This window comes from Falco naumanni, chromosome 3 (genome assembly GCF_017639655.2).
Source record: "Falco naumanni isolate bFalNau1 chromosome 3, bFalNau1.pat, whole genome shotgun sequence".
NCBI lineage: Eukaryota > Metazoa > Chordata > Aves > Falconiformes > Falconidae > Falco > Falco naumanni.
The window spans coordinates 62,622,688-62,642,285 of NC_054056.1; the positions used below are offsets into that span (position 1 = coordinate 62,622,688).

Here is a 19,598-nt window from a genome sequence, read left to right on the forward strand (position 1 = left end):
AAAAGTTGCTGGGAAATTTAAGTTTTGTGTCCTCCTGCTGCTTGCCCTCCTCTATTTATCTTTTGGCTCTGATGGCATCTTTTATATGCTGAGATATTCGTGTTTCCTCTTAAAGCAAAGTGCTTCTGTTGGGTACAGCTGGGTTAACAAGCCTGTAAAGTCAGAGTATAAATTCCTCAGCACTTGAACCTCTGAAAACTGAAATACTGTGATGAAGGCTGGTGTTACTGAGCCTATTAGCAGGGATGTTAGCTTGCAGTGAAAGTCTCGCACCCCAAGATGTCAGGCAGCCGGGCTGTTGCCGAGAGGTAATTAGAAGCAATTAGCCGGTGTCCCTGCTGGGCAGATGCCTATTACCTCTCTCCTCTTTGTCCTTCCCCTGCTGCCGCCGCAGGGCAGCGACTTGTGGCAGTGATGATCCCCTGACCGGGTGTGCCTGTGCCTGTGTCCGTGCGGGCGGTGGAGGCGCCCCGGCCCCCTCCCCGCCCCGCCGCATTGTGGAGGGAGGGACCGCGGCCGCCTCCGCCGCCGTGCGGGGCCCGGCGCTGTCCGGGGTGCTGAGCCGTGCGGGGCCCGGCGCTGTCCGGGGTGCTGAGCCGTGCGGGGCCCGGCGCTGTCCGGGGTGCTGAGCCGTGCGGGGCCCGGCGCTGTCCGGGGTGCTGAGCCGAGCCGCGCCCGGGAGGCACCATGGTGTTCGCTCCAGGTAAGGGCAGCCGTTTCCTGAGCCCAGCCGGGGGAGCCCAGCGGGAAGGCCCCGACCGTGCCGGAGGGCTGCTCGGGGGATGCAGGGGAGGCGGTAATGGCTGAACCAGAGCTGCCACCGAGTAGGCACAGGCGGTTGCAAAGAAGGTGGCTTGGCTTAGCTTAGGGTGTGTTTAGCCATGGAGCCAGAGGTTATGAGGTTCACCCCTGTGGTTCCCATCAAGGACAGGAGCCTCCTGTGCAAGTGTACAGGGTACTATGCTTGTCGGACTGCACAAAAGGGTTAGGAAGGGGGTGACTGGAGAATGAGCCCTTCCCCGGCACTCAGAGTGGTGGCTGCCAATGAGACAATCTCCAAAACTCTGGGAGATATTTTACAAATATCCACCCTACCCCCACCTGCCCCCCCGATATTTGAATGGAAGAGAACAGAAAGTTTGTTCTGTGCAGTTTTTACTGGAACAAAATTGAAGACTTCAGCAGGAGCTCATGTCTAATGCAAGACCTTATTGTATTAGGATGCAGAATCTCTGCTGTGTAGTATATATGTGCTACATCATAGAAGAAAGGAAGCTACAGAGGACTTGGTACATTCTGCTGAGAAATAGGCAGTTTGTTGTTCAGAAAGCGTTGAGAGGCCAAATAGTTCCAGGATATAAATGTAAGTCATGCATAATACCTTATGTAGTGAAAGGACTTGAAATTAACTTCTTTAAAGATGTATAATTGTCTCTAAAATTAGTGGGTCAATAGAAAAGGGAAACTAAAAGCTGCAACTTGACAATGAGTAATTATTAATACCTTTGTTTTGCAAAGCTAACAGAAGTTTTGTCTTCCTTTGAAATTCTATGTCCAGCCTGTGAAGGGATAAGGATCCAAGAGCTTTATACATTCATTAAAAAAGTGATCTTGGAGTTGAATTTGCTAACTCAACAACTCAACAGTCTGATGTATTGAGAAATTAATAGCCTTTTTCAACTATCAGAAGTTAATTTTGTCTCTTTAACTGCCCAGTTGCTGTCTAATTTGATACATTCTCATACATCATGTCCTGAAATTGGGACCAAGTTATTTATCTTAATAGAACCAGCAACTGTCTAGCGCACCTTTCGGTATTAGTGGCTTTTTTCTGAACTCCTTTTATCTGACAGAATGTCACCATTAACTGTACCCATTTTTTAAATGCACCATGGGACTAGAATACTGCAGAAAGCGATTACCTCTAAAATAATGAAAATGTTATTTTCTCCAAAGGCTGACAATGAACAAACCCCAAATCTCATTAATAACTGCATGAATTCTTTTTACAACTCTAATCCATAAAGAAAAAAAAAATATCTGTCTACATCTGTCTTGTATAGTCATTCTTATCCAGTCTGCTGCCCATCGTTTCCTTGCAGATGTTGTGATAATATACATGGGGTAACTAAGTAGGACTTTGTAAAAGAGATGATAAAGGAACTGGAGGGGCTTGACAATCTCTTGTATTCAGACAGAGCAAGCCTGAGTAGATTGCTTCATTGTTTTTCTTCACTGTAAATCAGCCCTGCCCTGGCATTATCTCTTCTCCAGGTACTTAAAAATAAAAAAAAAAATCAGGCTTTTGTATGTCTTTAGCATCTTCATAGTACTTAAGGCCATATGATGTAGGAATATGATGAATTTACTGAGGAACTGAGTTTCATTTCTTGAGTCAACTTTCTGATTTTATCTCACTGTGATGAATGACCTTATTTTCTGTTTCATTTACTTGGTGGTGGGTGGGGAGGAGGAAGAAAAAGATTTGTCTAACTGTAAATGTTTAGGGTCAGAATGAGAAACATCATTCCAGAATAGGGGTGGAAAAAAGAAAAGAAAACAACAACCAAAATGAAACTCTTTTCCAGAAAAAATAATGGAACTTGTTTATCTGAAGACAAAGATAACATTTTGCATATTCATAAAATGATGCTGTTTTCCTTAAGGTAGTGGATGTGTTATTGCAGGGCACTGAATGAACATGCTATGTTTATAAACTGTTATGTAGAAGTTTACCAAGTTTCAATATTCTTTTTAAAAGGTGAAGCCAATTGATTATTGCTTCAGTTAAGCTTCATTTTTTTTCCTAAATCTTACAGCTACTATGTAAAAAACAACCAACCAACCAAAAAAACCACCAAACCCACAAAATATGCCCCACCAAAACCTCACAAAACAAACAGTAACACTCCAAACAAGCCTGGTTATTGCTGAGATAAATCATAATTTTACAAAAACGTTTACTTCTGTTCAAAACTGGGCTTTCTGGCTCATTCTAGACAGTATATTGCTATTTACATATTTACCATTCATATGTGATCTTTCTTCATACCCAGTTTACTCGGTTTAATTTGACTGGGGCTTCATTGCATTTTGTTGTGCTGGTTGACTAATGATAAGTTGGTGTATAGGAAATGCAATCCAAACTCTGTGAGATGTCTGGGAGTTCATTTTACCTGGAGAATTCCCATATGACACGCTGCCCTTACAATGGGGGTTGATACATGTAATAGAAATGTGGGCAAATTGCATATTACAAAGTTTAGCTTCTTTACTTCTCATGAATTGAACTGCTGTAGGCAACCTTAGAAGTAGACAAAAAAAAGTTACTGATTGTCAGATGTAAGGACAGAGGTATGTATGGAACTGCAGTAGGGAAGCACAAAATTTCAAGGGTTTGGGTTAGGTCAAAAAGCAAAAAGCAGTCATCATTATTGAATAGGCAATTTTTCTTAGGAGACTCCAGAAGATAGTGTATTCCAGAATTCTAAAAAATATCACTGCCAGATAAGCTTATAAGACATTGATGACTATAAATAATTCCACAGATTAAATATCTGTCCTTGTAAGTTAAGGAATGAAAAGTTAGTAAAACATCTATTGGTTTTAAAGCATCAGCAAAAACTATAGAATGCAGCAACCTTTATTCTCTTGGCCCATCATTAGTTTACAAAGGAGTGATCACTTTCAATATCAGGGTTATCAGATTTAACAATAATTTTAAAAGTTGCTAATCAATGTCATACTACTACTTTACAAATTGCTTTCAGTTACTTTTCCCAAAAATTACCTTGGACATAGTCCGTGCTTATTTTCAGCCTTAAAACCTTTTCCAGTGGAAAGGTGAAACAAAGTTTAAAATAATACTGTTTACTTCTGCTTTGTCTGAACAAGCAGGATACAAAGTTATTTTTGAGGCTTCAAAGATTTATTTTCTGATGCACAAGTCACTCAAACACTTATGTTTTATACCTTTGTCCTGATAAAGCACAAAGATGGCCTGCATGTTTAAAACTAGCTTGGGAATAAAGTTAGAAACCTGTTAGGGATGTCTGAGCTACATACTGAGTTTTCTAAGGAACTCTTGCTAGAGTACAATTTTAGTGATTATTTTAGTGTATTTGGGGACTTTTACTGTATAATGTAAGACCATAAAAGAATTACCAAATTATAGAGTCTCGTTGCAGGCCATAGTTGTTCCACCCGGTCAGTGCTGTGTAAAGGTGTGTGTGGTTGAATAGGAATTTGTATTTTTGGCTAAATAATATCTCTTAGAAAGGAATCAGGTTTGATCTGAATACATCAAGAAAGACAGCAGCATTTACATTGGCAGCTTGTTTCAGTGTCTGAACATTTCCATCCTTTAAGCTTGTATCTGCTTTGAATTATGTGATTTCATCTTTCAGGTGAATCTTGTTATTTTTCAATGTAATTTGAAGAATTCCTTCTTACCTGACATGTTCTCCATAACTAGGAATTCACAGGCTTTACTCATGACCCTGCAATCTCAAAAGAAGAAGGAGGAAGAACTAATTTTTGTATCAATATTTTTATGTTAAAAAAGATGTGTGAACACACTTAAACTTCAAAGATAGACATTAGAGAGGTCAGAAAAATCACTGCTCAGCACGACAGCAATGCCAGTAACATTTCAACTAGCTTTTCAGCAGCACAGATGCTCTTCACATTTTTAAACTAGGAGTAGCATAGCAGACTTGCGTAATGACACTGAAGATCAGAATTGCATCCTGTACCAAACATTTTAGGAATCTCATTAAACTGCAATTGAAGACATGGCAGCTGCACACTGAAACAGATGTGCTTACTTGTCTGAATAGTCCTGGTCTCCTCTAGTGAAAAAGCTGGGAAAGCAACAACCTGTTGTGCTGCAGGATGCAAAGACATGACATTTCTTGATAGTTTTTTTTCTTTTTTGATCATAGAATTATAGGTAGTGGGGAGAACCCCATCTGCAATGCACAGATCAAGACAGTATGGAGGGACCTGTTAATGAGTGGAAAAAATGCTACCAATAACTTTACTTTTTTGAACATAACTTGTTGTGGGGTATCTCCAGTGTTTGTGCTGAGTGTGGTATTCTGGCAGTCTCTGTTATGAAGTACCTTTCACCCATGAGAACAATTGTAGTAAGGCAGAATGGTCATTGTTCCTCTTAACTGCTGTGCTACATTCTACTAATGCTCTAAGTTGCCAATGCAGTGCCAAAAAAACACCCAACCCCTAATATAAGATGTAAGAATACTTCCATATAGAATTCTTCCTTGTTGTAGTGTTGACAAAGTCCATGTGACAGACATAATTTGGAGGCCACAGACAAGGCTACTTTGCAGGCCTCGTGCAGTCTGGTATAATGGTTTTCTCATCCAGAGTGTGTGATGGCTGATAGTGAGTATGAAGACCAGTTACCCTCAAAAGTATCTGGATGCATTTGCAGCTAAGAGCTCTCAACAGTACTTCAGTATTTGCTGCCTAGTAGGAAGAAATCGTATAGGAAGAAAATTCTTGTTCTTTTTGGCTGAGGAAAAATTGTTTCTTGTGTTGACCTCTCCCCAATGGCACATTGATCTTTCCCCTGCTGTGAAACTCCACTAATAGATCTCATTGGTGAGGTGAAAGAAAATTAGTTCATAGATATTCAGAAATGTGATGAAATTGGCAAGCTTAAAAAGCAGTCAACAATCCTAGGTGCAATATTTATTTAAAGCATGAATCAACATAGTGTTAAAATTATTTTTAACAGAACCAAAGGCTTAACCAAATGAGGCTGGCACCTTTTACTTCCGTATCACTGGGTTGAATCCTATTCAAGTTGGCAGTGAAAAGAATTCTGTCTTCACAGTGGCTGCGTGGTAGCCTATATTGAAGGAATTGGTCATAGTTGGGGGATGGTGGTAATGAACGATACAGTCATTAACATCCTTACTGGTGCTGTGTATAGGCTGCATGTATTGAGCAGAAAAGTCAAACTGTGAGTGTACAAAAGGAATGAGTTACGCTGACCTCTACGGTTTATCCCTCCAAATCATTATTCTTCTAGATGAATTGTTCTGTTGTGCGTGTTATAGACATAAATAATATGATTCAAACCTTGTAAGCTTTATCATGATAATGGAAATTAAATGCACTTACTGTAAAACACAGTGAAAGGTAGATTTATTCCCGTATCTTCAATTTTGTCTAATAAGGATTTTATTAAGAACATAATCTGTTGTATTAAGTTTACAAAAACTAAGTTAAGCAAAAGTTCTTTGCAAGCAACATATTAATGATTTCTGTATAGGCTTTCTGAAAGTATCTGAGTACTGGTTGCCCATTTGTAGTGTGTTCTTTCCATAATAATTTGCAAGCTCCTACAGAACAAGTTTTATTATTTTTTAAGGGATTGTAATTGGAGCAGAATCTTTACTGATGTTAGCAGAAATGAAAAGCTGACCTGAATAGCCATAAAATGCTTCAGGTTCCTTTAAAATGCCTTGCCAGGGAAGTCAAGGCAGGTGAGCTCTGTGCTTCTGTCATCTGACCCTGCAAATGCCTGTAGTCACATTGTCAGAGGACGCTGTCTTCCTTCTTCAAGAGTCTGAAATTTTCTGCCTGAAGAAGTAAATTGAGCCATATTCTACTCCGATATTTCTCTAATGGTAAGGCAAATATAGTCTCCTGTGGATTACCTACGTTTGCTTCACTCTGTAGTATGCATATTTGATATAATGACACTGTATTTTCTTATTTTGGTCAGTGAATCCACTCGCTACTTCTCAGTATGCACGGGATGCATATCCATTACTACTTCTGTTAATTACTCACAGATTGACATTATATTGTGTCTCAAAGTAAATTTTCTCAAAAGACCAGAAAATATTTCTCTGGGAAGTTAGAGAATTAGCTCCAAGAGGGGAAAACAGCATGTCATACTGTTGCAAACAGATTCCATCAAGATTACAGCTATAAAACCCCCTGAGTTTTACTCTTTCAAGGTGCACTTTAAATTTATATAATCTTTGGTTCACTTTCTCTTGTGAGTTTGTGTGTATACATACATAAATATAAAAGCTTAGCCTTGATTACTAATAGCCTTATATACGGCTTTTTGGTTTTTTAGAGATAAAGAAGCGCTGTGCTTCAGCTGCAGTTTAACTAGCTGATTTCTGAAATTAGACTGTGAATAATCTGGTATAAATTGAAACACATCTAAAATGTAGCAGGATGCCACTGATTTGCTGGCTTTTGACAGGTTACATAACCTTTCCCCTATTATCTTCACTTTAAAAAAAAAAAAAACAGGTTCAGATTTTGCAAATGTTAATTAACCTGTGCATAGCTCTTCAAGACCAAAACCCACAAAGCATTGCAGAACACAACAGCTAGCACAATAAATCTTTAGCAGTGAAATATGCCTCTTTCCTTTTACTTACGCGATACAATCGTGGATACCAAGAGTCTTCTAACACCTAGCAAGGCTGGGTATCTCGGTGAGGATTTGTGCAAGTCCACCAACAAACTTTTTGGTACAGGTTCAGAAGACCTAAATGTTACCTAGTTTTCTGTGCTTAATGTTTTATTTTTGGCCAGGAATCTCTGAGCACCTAAACAGTAGAAAATAGAAGGCAGAGGGAGTTAGATGACATGTGGGTCACCTGTATGTGTGCCATTGGACCTCTCTCCCCATGGGAGAAGCACAGCATTTGATGCAGAGAGATCTCTTATTTTGGTATTTGAAGTGTGTTCCCTAAAAGAAATAGCAAAATTATACAGGTAAGAATTTAAATTTTTCATTAACTTTGGAGCAGCTGGTCCCAGATGTTCTTTAGGAAGTATCTTATTTATAGTGCATTGAACTCCAGCCTAGGAGTTAAAAACCCTCATAAGTTAATGTTAATTGACAGTATTGGATCCAGAATTTTTCCTTCTGCAACCAAAATCTGAGTATCACACTTTGGATTTGGGTATGGCGGAATTTTCAGTGACTTCATTCTTCAAAGCTGAAAAGACATTGTCCTTAAGGAGTGAATTTATTGCTATATGTGAAAATACCTAGAAAATATGTAAATTGAAATTTTATCATCTGGTTTTAGTTAAAGTATGGCAAAAAAATCTTACATAAAACATGTTATGAAAATGCTTAAGAATAGATAATGTATCTCTAGATCCCAAAAACCTCGTAATCTAAAAATTTCGGAAGCTTCATTTTGGCTGGTGTATTACCGATAGTATGAAATAACACTGGAGTCTTCAGAAAGACAACTATTATATAGCAAACAAACAAAAGAAACTTCCAGGTATTCTTTTCTCTTAAGAAAGTGCAAAAGTCAGTGGAAAAAAAAAATAATTATGAAAACTCAGGTCAGATATAGCTAATGTCTCGGTTAAAAAGATACAATGAAGTATTACTCTGGAGATGATGTTATGTCCTTTGAGACAGTTCTGCATTTCTGCACTTCTTTGCCCTTCATTCCTCCTGGATTTGTGTTTAGAGCAGGGTTGTTCCAGTTTCGTTTCTACAATTTGTTTTGAGCAACAAAGTAGTTTGTGCTGCCCTCCTTCCTCATACAGTTCCTCTTCTGTGCTGCTTGTACATAGGAGTTAAGGGATGAAGTCGGTGCAGAAAACAATTGAATTGAGCTGTGTCTTTTCTAGTGAAAGGGAGTGTTAAAATCCCCTGCACACCGCAAGTTAGGTGGTTGGAAAAATGTGATGATTCTACATGAATCTACATGATTTTAGCATTTCTGGTATGTTCAGTGTCTTCCCTTCTTCCTCAAGCAACCAGGTTAACTGAGCATTGCCCTCTGATACTTGACAGCTCTCAGTCAGGATCTCACAAGGCTCCATTTGAGAAATGAGAAACAGTACTGGACAGTGTTAACTCTAATGCAGTTAAGAATATGTTCCTTATTTAATTTTTTTAAAGATTAAATTTACAACTTCATTGTAGGACCTTTTCATGAGGTTTCTGAACTGGCATCATTACTGACACTGAGACAAATTGGTTCTCTAATCCTGTAAATAACTTAATGATCTCATGCATAAAGCTGGGTTTGTGCACATGTGTTGGAAAGCCTTCAGCCCTGGCTGACTGCCGTGTTCATTCATTCTGGTTGTAATTAACATGACTCATCAACATTTCCTGATTATGGATGCTGTGCAGCCTCGTATTTTATATATTTTCTTCAAATCAGGCTTCTAGTGCTGAAATTCTAGCACAAACCTATAAAGCAAATCAAAGAAGGCAAATTTTTTAACCATTTCTATTCACAGGTTACAAAATATTCACCAGAAGAGGCTCAGCTGGAACTTCCATGCTGTGGCTGGCAAGATGGAGAGATGTGTCACTACCCAATGCCAATGGGAGGTTGAACTGAACTTGGTTTCTTGTAGTAGAATACCAATATTCATGCAAAGAATGATACTGTTATTTACTGCAGCATATGCACATACTTGTATGTCATTACAAACTTGACAGGTTTAATTTTTTGAAAGATCTACAGTTTATAAACACAATTTAGGTAATATCCTGCAACTTTTCTCCATAAATAACAGCTTGCGTGCATCCATACTGGACCTCGTGATGAAGTCTCATCATCACAGCCTTGCTTACTTACACTTCATTCCATTCAAAAATTTCATTAGTACCATCAGTTGGATTATAAGAATTACAGCAGTAATTTTCTGAAATGGATTTACCAGAAAGCAGTATTTTCTTTGGATTTTTGTTGATTGTTATTAATAATGGAAAAAAATAATTCTAATGTTGCACTGCTGCAGAAAATAGTATAATGGTTAACTATTGCAATGCAAAGCAATATACGGTTAAAAAAATGAATTTTCTGATTAAAGGATATACTTGCATAATCTCATGTGATTATGAGATTGTGAGGTGAAGAAAGAATATCTTATTCATGGCTCTTTCAGCTTCAGAAATTTTGCATAAATTAAAATTGTATTTTTAAAAAAATAGGGGAATACATTTTGGGTAATGGTGAGTTTAAATTATTCAGAAGTTTGCTTACAGGAATGTGATTTTTATTTTCAGTTTTAGATATGGTTAAGCTCAAAGGTATTTACACAAAAAATAATTCTTTTTTCCAGAAGAAGAACATAAGTGGTATTGATTTGCTGGAATTAAACTGCATTTGTTATTCTTGTGAAGCAGAACATAAAGTTTTGACCTCTGACGCATGGCCCTTGGGATTCATGAAACTTGTCATATAAGCTAAGCTGTTCTCTTCAAATGCAGTGTTTGTGTTGTGCCTCAAGACAGAGTGAGACCTAACCTGTGGGAGGACATGATGAGCTGTATAAATGTCACTGCTTTGAGGAAAGGTGAATTAAAATTAAAGACGTTATTTTCTCCTGGGAAAAAAAAGTAACCTTACACAGATGAAGAAGCAAAAGTGGTAACTGGGGGCCAGTAGAACTTTCCTGAGATCGGATGTACGTTCATGGTCATACATGACTGATGTCTTCTCAAAAAGTATGGGATAAATTATTTCTAGTTGATGTTCTCTGAGAGTCCAAAGTTCCTTCCTACCACAGCTCATTCACCATTTAGACCCTGCTCTTTCCGTGTGAGAAATGTTGCTTCAGTTTCCTTCTAAATCACTGATTCTGCACTCACTGAAAGGCGTCTTATTCCCCCACAGTTCATTGCAAGCATTAGTGGATCTGGGATGGACTTGTGGCTTTGCAAGGGCAAGGTCATCTTGTGGTAGTTTAGCTTCATGATAGTATTTCCAACAATCCTATGAAAAAATGTGGTAGAGAACTTAACTGCTGATTCAAACAAATGACCTGTTGTTGAGTATCACTCAGTAGGAGTGTTTATAAGGCATATTTCATTTAACTTGTAGCAAGCTGAAAGGGAAAAGGTAGAGGGGATATCAGCAGGTGATGCAGGAGACTGCTTTGGTTGCAGGCTGGAAAGGGAGTGACTCGGGATACTTTGAAGAAATTGCTACCTGAGAAAAAGTCCATGTGCAACCAGAGTGAAGTTCTTCAAGATTTAATGTGTGCTAAATGTCCTTTCTCTGTAGCTGTCATTTTCCATGTATACTTCTCTAGGCATATTCCATAGTCCAGAGCATCGCAGAGAATGTAGTCTCCCACACAAGATGTTCTTGGACTTAAACTAGTATTAGTTCTAGTAATTGAAATGAAACTTGGAATGTACTTCAAATGCTTTTATTTTTTCAAACTGTTAGAATACGTGGGGAGCATCTTCAAGTGAGCCAAAGGAATTTCAAGGTACTGATATATGGCACTACTTTCAGGTGAAAGTGGAATATGTGACTGATTCCTGCAGTCAGTCCAAGATTATAAGGTTTTTTTCAATCTTTCAAACTATACTTTATATTGCAGAACCAGGCTGGAGTTTGCAAATTACTCTTCATCTGTTGTGTTAGTTGGCATGAAACTGACCAGGTGAAAGATAAGGTAATAAAAACATGCTGAAGAGAATTCATCACATCTTAATGATAAAATTGCTACCTTGCATTTAACATAACTTAACCTGGATTTTTTAGTTCTGTTTACAGAGTTAGGTTGCTGGGGTCCTGTATGAATCAGGTGAGTGTTTAAAGACAGAGAATAAGTAGAAAAGATTTTTTGACATCAAGAGAAAAAAAGTGGTCATTAGACAAGGATAACTAATAGGCAGAATGCTGTTTCTGCTGTCCTGCAAATTGTTTCCAGCAATTACTTCAAGTGACCTTTTGTCATGGAATTTTAATTAAACTAGTTATTATTCCAATCTAAAAAAAAACCATAGATAAAAATTAATTGCATCTTATCACCCTAGTAACTCTTATTTTGATTAGCTAAACACCAAATACTTAGACAATAGGAGCCCTGTCTCTGTTTTACCTGATTGAAAATATACAGTTCTTAAAATGCCTTATTAATTCTACAAGCCCTCATATTTCTGCCTTTTTTATGTCTGCAGCAGGCTGTATTTCAGCAAGGTGGAGCCGTTTGATAGATCTGTTCCAGCTCAGCCCCTTTGGGATCCTTGCATGAGTCATCGCTGCCCTCCTTAGTCAATCCCTCTCTTCTTGCTTAGAGTAGGTCCAGCATGTCAATAATAGAGCTTCTCAGAAAACAGCTTGGTGCTAACTGCTTTCCTCTAAATGAATAATTGGAAGAGGATGTATTTGGGATACTCTTTCAGAGACTGGTGTTTACTCCTATATAGGAAGTGGAAAAGTTGGGTTTTATGGCAGCCTCACCTGCTAGAATCACAAGAATATAGAAGGCTTGAGGTTGGAGGGGACCTTTGGAGGTCATCTTGTCCAGCTTCTGCTCAAGCAGGGTCACCTAGAACCATTTGCCCAGAATCATGTCCAGACGGGCCAGCTGTGAGGGATACCACACACCCAGGGGAGTTTGACTGTTCAACATGTCTGGATCCTGCCTGGCAGTCCAGCTCCCACACAAAATGGTCCCAGTGCAGGCTCAGACCTCTACACAGTGTCAGATACCCCCTCAAAAAGGGCTGTTATTTTCACTGTGGCTTTGTAATTTAGGTGGTCAGCATAAACTGCCAGTGGTCTTACTGGTCAGGCCAACATCTTTGACTCTGTCCATGTCCAAAGCCAATTAGGGGTGCTACTATCACCCTAACTGTGTTACACAGCTGCAAAATTGTTAAGTCTGTTTGGGCTGTTTTCATTTCCTTTCTGCACATACCTAAACCATCAGAGGCAGGGCAGAAGTAGTCCAGGGGGTCTGGGTGCTCTGTTCTTGGTTTGTTTTCCTAGCAAATAAAAGAGTCATCTAAGGGATTAGAGCTGGACAGATGTAATCTAGGTGTCACTTATCTGAGTGGTGCCTTCAGGCAAGCTTTGCTCCACAATAAACAACTGAAAATCTCAGGCAGAAATTCACTGGAAAACTGTCACTTTTTCAACTGGCTGTTACTGCGGATGACCTTCCTAATGTAAAAATACTTAAAGTTCAGATTTTGTAGATGAAGTGACAAGAACAAAGTAAATAACAGTAAAGCATCCCAAAGGAAAGAAATCGGTAATTTTCAACAGCAATGTGCTTGATGACAGTGTGTTTTTAACAATGACTTCTGGGTTTTTTACTGGCTATAGGGGTTGGCAAATTTTTCACATTTCATATAACCTCATAGTCTGTTCAAACATACTCATTTCTACTTAAAATTTCATGTTTATTCATGCTTTTGTTAACATTTGTTTTTCTGAACATCAGCCGAATTGGCTGATCTTCTTCAGCTCAGCAAGAAGACTAATTCATTGTGTAATACAAAGTGAGTTCATATTTGAGTAATAAAGAAATAGCTGTACTTTACTGTTAAATTTTACTGAATTTTACCCAAAAAACCCCCCTATTTCAAGTGCTGAGGAGTGGAACAAACTTAATCAGGGGAGCTGATTTTGCCAACAATTCAAGTGATTCCATTCAGTCAGGAATTCCAGCTTAAAACATGTTTTCTAAGTTTTCAAGGTCTTAAACTCTTAATTATAGACAAACTTTATCACCTCAGTACAGTTCAACAGTCTTTTAATTATTCGATTTCAATAGAATTAAACCGCATTTGTGTTTTACTTTTAGCCAGAATATGTGTAATATGAACATAATAGACATGAGCATATTTTTTTCTAAGTCCTTTCAAAGAAACATGGGAGATAACAAACTATTTCTTTCTCATAGAGTAAGTTTTGATCATTTTGCTGGTGATCGTTTTGGACTCACAGATCGTGGAATTGGAGAACCACAGGATGGTTTGGTTCAGAAGGGACCTTTGAAGATCATCTAGTCCAGCCTTCTGCCATGGACAGGAACATCTTTCGCTAGACCAAGTTGCTCAAAGCCTATCCTGGTTTCAGCTGGGATGGAGTTAATTATCTTCTTAGGAGCTAGTACAGTGCTGTGTTTTGGCTTTGATGTGAGAACAACATTGATAAGGAACTGATGATTTAATTGCTGCTGGGTAATGTTTATACTAAGTCGAGAACTTTTCCAGTTCCTCAGGTCTTGTTAGCAAAAAGGCTGGAGGGGCACAAGGAGTGGGGAGGGGACACAGCCAGGACAGCTGCCCCGAACTAGCCAAAGTGGTATTCTGTACCATGGGACATCATGGCTGGTGTACATATACCTGGGGGGTGGCTGGGATGGGCAGATCATTGTCTGGGGACTGCCTGGGCACCGATCAGCAGGTGGTGAACAGTAGCATTGTGCTCCACAGGTTTCTTTCTTCCTTTCTCTCTGGATTTTACCCTTTCCCTCCCCCTTTTAATTGTAGCTGTTATTGTCATCATAATTATTATTGTTCTTTTATTTTTAATCTATTTAAATTATTAAATTCTTCTTATCTCAACCCTCAAGTCTTACATTCCAACTCTCCTCCCCATCACTGTGGGTAAGGGGAGAGCGAGCGAGCGGCTGTGTGGTACTTAATTACCAGCTGGGGTTAAACCATGATAAAGCCCCATCCAGCCTGGCCTTGAACACTTCCAATGATGGGCTATCCACAGCTTTCTGAGCAACCTGAGAAGTTGATTCCAGTGTCTCACCACCCTCACTGTAAAAATACCTCTTCTTATGTCCAACATAACCTACCCTCTTTCAATTTAAAATCATTGCCCCTTGTCCTGTAACTACAGGCCCTTGTAAAAAGTCCCTCTCCAGCTTTCTTATAAGCCACTTTCATATATTGAAAGGCCACAGTAAACATGAGACATGCTGGAGCCTTCTATTCTCCAGGCTAAACAACCCCAACCTTCTCAGCCTGTCCTCACAGGTGAGTTGTCCCAGCCCTCTGATCATCTCTGTGGCCTTCTCTGGACCCGCTCTAACTGGCCTATGTCTGTCTTGATCTGGATGCAGCACTCCAGGTGGGGTCTCATGAGAGAGGAGTACAGGGACAGAATCACCTTGACCTGCTGGCCATGCTTCTTTTTACACATCCCGGAAAACAAATTACTTTCTGGGCTGCAAGTGCCCGTTGCCAGTTCATGTCCAATTTTTTATCTACCAGTATCCCCAAGCCCTTCTCTACAAAGATGCTCTCAAGACATTCACCACCCAGTTTGCATTGATATTGGGGATTGCCTTTACTCAGGTGCGGGGCTTTGTCTCTTCCCTCAAGCATATCACATCTTAGTAGTGTCTTCCTTAAAGTAAACAAGAGATTCTACTTTTTGTCTCTACCTTAAATTTCCTTGCAAAAAAATCTTAAAGAACATTGGGAATTTATCACAATTCTCATAAAAGCCACTGACCTTTAATTCAGTCTGTTTTCTCTCAGAACATAATTTTTAATGTATGAGTTTAAAAAGGACAGTAAAATACACGTCCTGTTTAATGAAATACTTGAGCACAACAGTCAATTAAGAACAAACTGAGATGAGTATCTTAAACACGTTTAAAATCAAATTTAGTGATGTAGGCACCTAGCCTAAGCCTTTCAATTAACAACTGAGTCTACATGTTCCTAAACAGTAGCTGCAGATCACCTTAATTCAGAATTTATTTTTTTTTTATCAAGATCAGCTTTGAACATTACACAACATTCATTATTATCCAAATTGTCATTTGTGTTAGGAGGCAAGATACTTCCAAAGAGAAACCTCTTAACGTAAATTATCTTCATTACCAAATGTCAGCAGTCACACTACACTACTTTTTTCTTTTCCAGACTTTAGCACTCCAGCAAAACAAGTAAGTGCCACATAAGAAATGCTGTTTGTGAGGTTGCTGTAGACAATGTTGTGGGTTTCTTTTTTGTTTCACCTATAGTAATCTGAGCATTTTTTAAAGTTTTTACAAATATTTTTGCAAATGTAGCTAAAGATTAATAAACTGACACTTAACGACATTTTGAACCATAAAGTCAATTGGAATTTGATGGACGGGGGCTTTTAATCTGATATAAAAGTAAATGGAATTGTTAATGAAAAGCTTTTTCTCTGTATGGTGGTGAGGGGCTATATGTCAGGCTTGCAAAATGAAGCCCGATTCCCTATCCCGAAGCACAGCTCGAATCAAGAAGGATGTGATTCACAGCTGGATGACAAAATTCTCCTTCCCTGTCTTGCTGCAGAATGCAGCTGTGTTTGTTTCAGCTGTGAATCCACAGATGTCCCCAGAGTTGTGAAGTAGGTAACTGAGCTGTATGACTCAAAGTCTCCCCCTTCTCTCAGTCCTGCAGCGCTGAGCCACCGAGGTGCTTTCAACCCTACTTATCATCTTCTGTGCTGGCAGGTTTCTTATGTAATAAACTGTTCCCAGGCACTGTCTGGTGTTTGGGTTTTTTCTTTTCCTCCTCCTCTTCTATTCTTTGGGTTTTTGGAGTAGCCACAAATGCTTAGTTCCTTTCTTTGTCATTTGGCTTTGGCAGGTGAGAAGCCAGGGACGGAGCAAGATGAAGTTAAGCTGCAAAATGCCAGCAAGCAGATTGTGCAGACTGCTATCCTCCGAGCAGTGCAGCAAGTTTCCCAGGAGAGCCAGCAAAAGGAGAAGCGAACAAACAGCAGTACAAGCCTCCAGCTAGAAAGAGGAAAATCAGCCAAGAAGCATGAAAAGAACTGAAGGAGCGGGTTTTTTTCAATCCTCCAGTCTGCAGTGTTTTCAGCCTTCTCTTTAGTATCAGCCGTATCGCTAGTGCAATGTTACTGGTGTAAAGCAAACCAAAGTATAATCACACCTAGACATAGGGTAAAAGCTGCAATAGTCCTCAGCTGAGAAATATTAAGTGCATTAGATGACTAACTACGTATTTATGCAGTGCCTCCTAACAGAAACAGTAACCATAGCTATAAAAGTACTTTCAAGCACAAGCTATTACGGTCTGGACTTATTCTCAACAGCTTGTTGTCAGTGCACTTTCATTTAAGCTCTGCGTGCAATGTTTATGTCAATTCAGCTGGATGGACTGAGTTACTGGGTTCACTGAAGCTGTCTTCACCAAAGAAATAGTATCCTGTTGAGTGTAGCAGAATGCTTTCAGGCTGCCTTGTAGCATGAGTTTGTACTTTGCTTTGATCAAACATGGGCTATGTGAAATGGCAGTGTAAAGTGGATTTGGTAAGTTCCATGAACCAATTTCTTGTTTCATCTTGGGGAAAAAAAGCGCAATCCAGTAAGACTGCAGTGACTGTGATCTATGACTGTGATCGTAGACCTATGATCCATGTCTTTTTTTAAAGAAGTTAAAAGAAATACTGCAATTTTAATCTACTTATTTGAAATACTTCTGTACTTCTGCATAGAAATCACTTGTGCCTCAACTATACCTTTTAATTATCTTGATATTGAAAGAAGAGAAACTGATGCGCTGATACAGAATTTGCTAGCTTTTTCTTCAGTTTTGCAACTTTGCTGGGGCTTGATTTACAGAAAATGAAGACTGGAGTGGCTTCAAAAAAAAGAAAAAAAGGTTTTGAGTTTATTAATATCTTGAAGGATAGAAATACACTGTGTCTGAATTCTGTCATGGTAGATATTTCTCACCTGCTGGGCGTAAAGTGACTTTAGATATTTGCAATTGTTACATAGATTTTCACCTTAAATAGCACGGCGTCAAGCTGGCAATACAGAACTTATCCTTTAACTGCTTTATATAGCTAAAGAAATCCATGATGTTTCTGAAAATACAAATTAAACAAATGTAGCTTTCACTTTTATGCTCCCGTACTGTAATGATGATTGCACTATTACACATCCAAAATGGATAACAGTATATATAGTTCTAGAAATGACTTGTAGCTCTGCTTCAACTGAATTCTTGTAGTAATACACCTAGAAATATAAAGAAGCTGATGCACAGGATCTGCAAAGGAGACAAACTTCCGTAATTGCTTTTCTACTTGGTTAGATGATTCTCAAAGAGACTTTGGTTTAAGTAATTGACTATTACTTACTGTGTCTTACTGCCTCTGTTAAAAAACTTTAGGATTCTTTCCCATGGCCATAGGCTTAGTCATGAATAGCCACATACTGTAATATTAAGCCTTTGAAATCTACTTAGTTCCTTTTTGTCTTTTTAAAATATAACAGCACTGACTCATACCAGATAATGATTTAGCTCAATCTTGTTTCACTTAAAAATGCAAAGAAGAATTTGACATGATTAAAATTGTTCTAAATCCTCTAATAATGAAAACTGACTTAGATTGCAAGTACACAGTTGGTTCATTTCTATAGACATTGGGTGAATTTTTCCAGCCAAGAAAACTTTGGAAGGTGGAATCAGTTGGGTCTTGAGGCATCTGTGTGTGTCATAATAGTAATTTTTTTGCCATTAGCTTTTTCATCAGTTGCCCTTTGGGTGAGAGGTAGCTCTTTTCTGAGCACTCTTTGCATCTTTCCTGACTGAAAGCCTAAGAAAACTAATCATCAGTAAAGGTTCAATTCTGAGGCTGATGGGCATGCAAGTCTAGTAGATGGGGTAGAGCGAGCTTGTTGGAGAGACTCTGCTGCAAAATGGTGTTTGCCATGGACTCACCTACAGTAATGTAGGAAGGAGAACTGTAGAACAACAAAATCCCTATCTCTTTGGGATTATTCTACTATTTTTATGCTTTTTGTCCCCAGAAATTTGCAATATGTCTTTTTTTTTTAGTGTTCCTGGAAATTATTTTCATAATCTTTGTGCAGTTTGGAAACTTCTTTGCATGTCCATTTTTTTTAAATCATCGTGTTAGAAAAAGAGGATTTTCAAAAGCCAGTGAATCCAGGCTTTTGCCACTGCTTGATGTGCGCCTATCAACTCCTCCTTCCATTATGATCTTCCACAATATCCCTTTACTGTCCTCTTTTAGACACACCATTACTCAACCATTAAATCATGCCCATCATTTTCAGTGCTGTTAGAAGTCTAGTATCTTGGAGAGATAAAAATGGTAGGAAGCCTAACAGACCCTTGAGGAAGCTTTCTATGGTCTCCTGTTGAGGGAAAACAAATACTGTAGCTTAAATAGTGTAGTTTTCCCTGAGAGCCAGATAATACATCTCCTATCTACAGTATATATCCCTAAATTAAGGCATGCATTTAGTATCTCCTATTGACAAAGAGTGTTCTGCCCACCACTTGCATCCAGGATATGTAGTTGAGATCTGTACTGCATGGGAGAGAACTGCACAAAAGAAAACTTTGCCTTTGGCTTGTTATATGTCTACTACATGGTGAAAGCGGGTATTTTTGGTATCTTCACTGACAGATTATATTTTCTGGAGAAAATAGAGAGTATAGAAATTATTACAGTTGTGATGCAGGTCTGATTACAAATAAAAAAAAATATAAAGAAACTCTTACTACCTTACATGCCTCTGGTTTCTCTTGTCAAAAGAAGGGAAGCAATTTTCAGATTCACCAGACAATTGCAAAGCAAGCAATGTTTGTAGTAATTAATGCAGTATTCAGCAATAATTCGTATCTTAAAAGTATAAGATAATTAAAATGGTATCTCTTTGTATTTAAAACTAACTCACCACCTCTTAGCCTTCATCAGTGGTAAGTATAAGGATGCACAAACATGTGAAAGTACATTTATCACAACTCTTTTCATGAAAAAGAATCGGGTGCCTGCACTGCGCTTGCTATGTTTGTAGGCTGC

The 19,598-nt window shown here is 38.7% G+C and overlaps 1 protein-coding gene across 1 annotated transcript; it reads left to right on the forward strand.

Moving 5' to 3' along the window:
• Positions 1-202: 202 nt before the first annotated feature.
• AKAIN1 (A-kinase anchor inhibitor 1) lies at positions 203-19,304 on the forward strand. Its single transcript, XM_040588095.1, has 2 exons — positions 203-703; positions 16,382-19,304. Exons 1-2 carry the CDS (start codon positions 688-690, stop codon positions 16,570-16,572), a joined length of 207 nt encoding a protein of 68 aa, XP_040444029.1. The 5' UTR covers positions 203-687; the 3' UTR covers positions 16,573-19,304.
• The last annotated feature ends 294 nt before the right edge of the window (positions 19,305-19,598 follow it).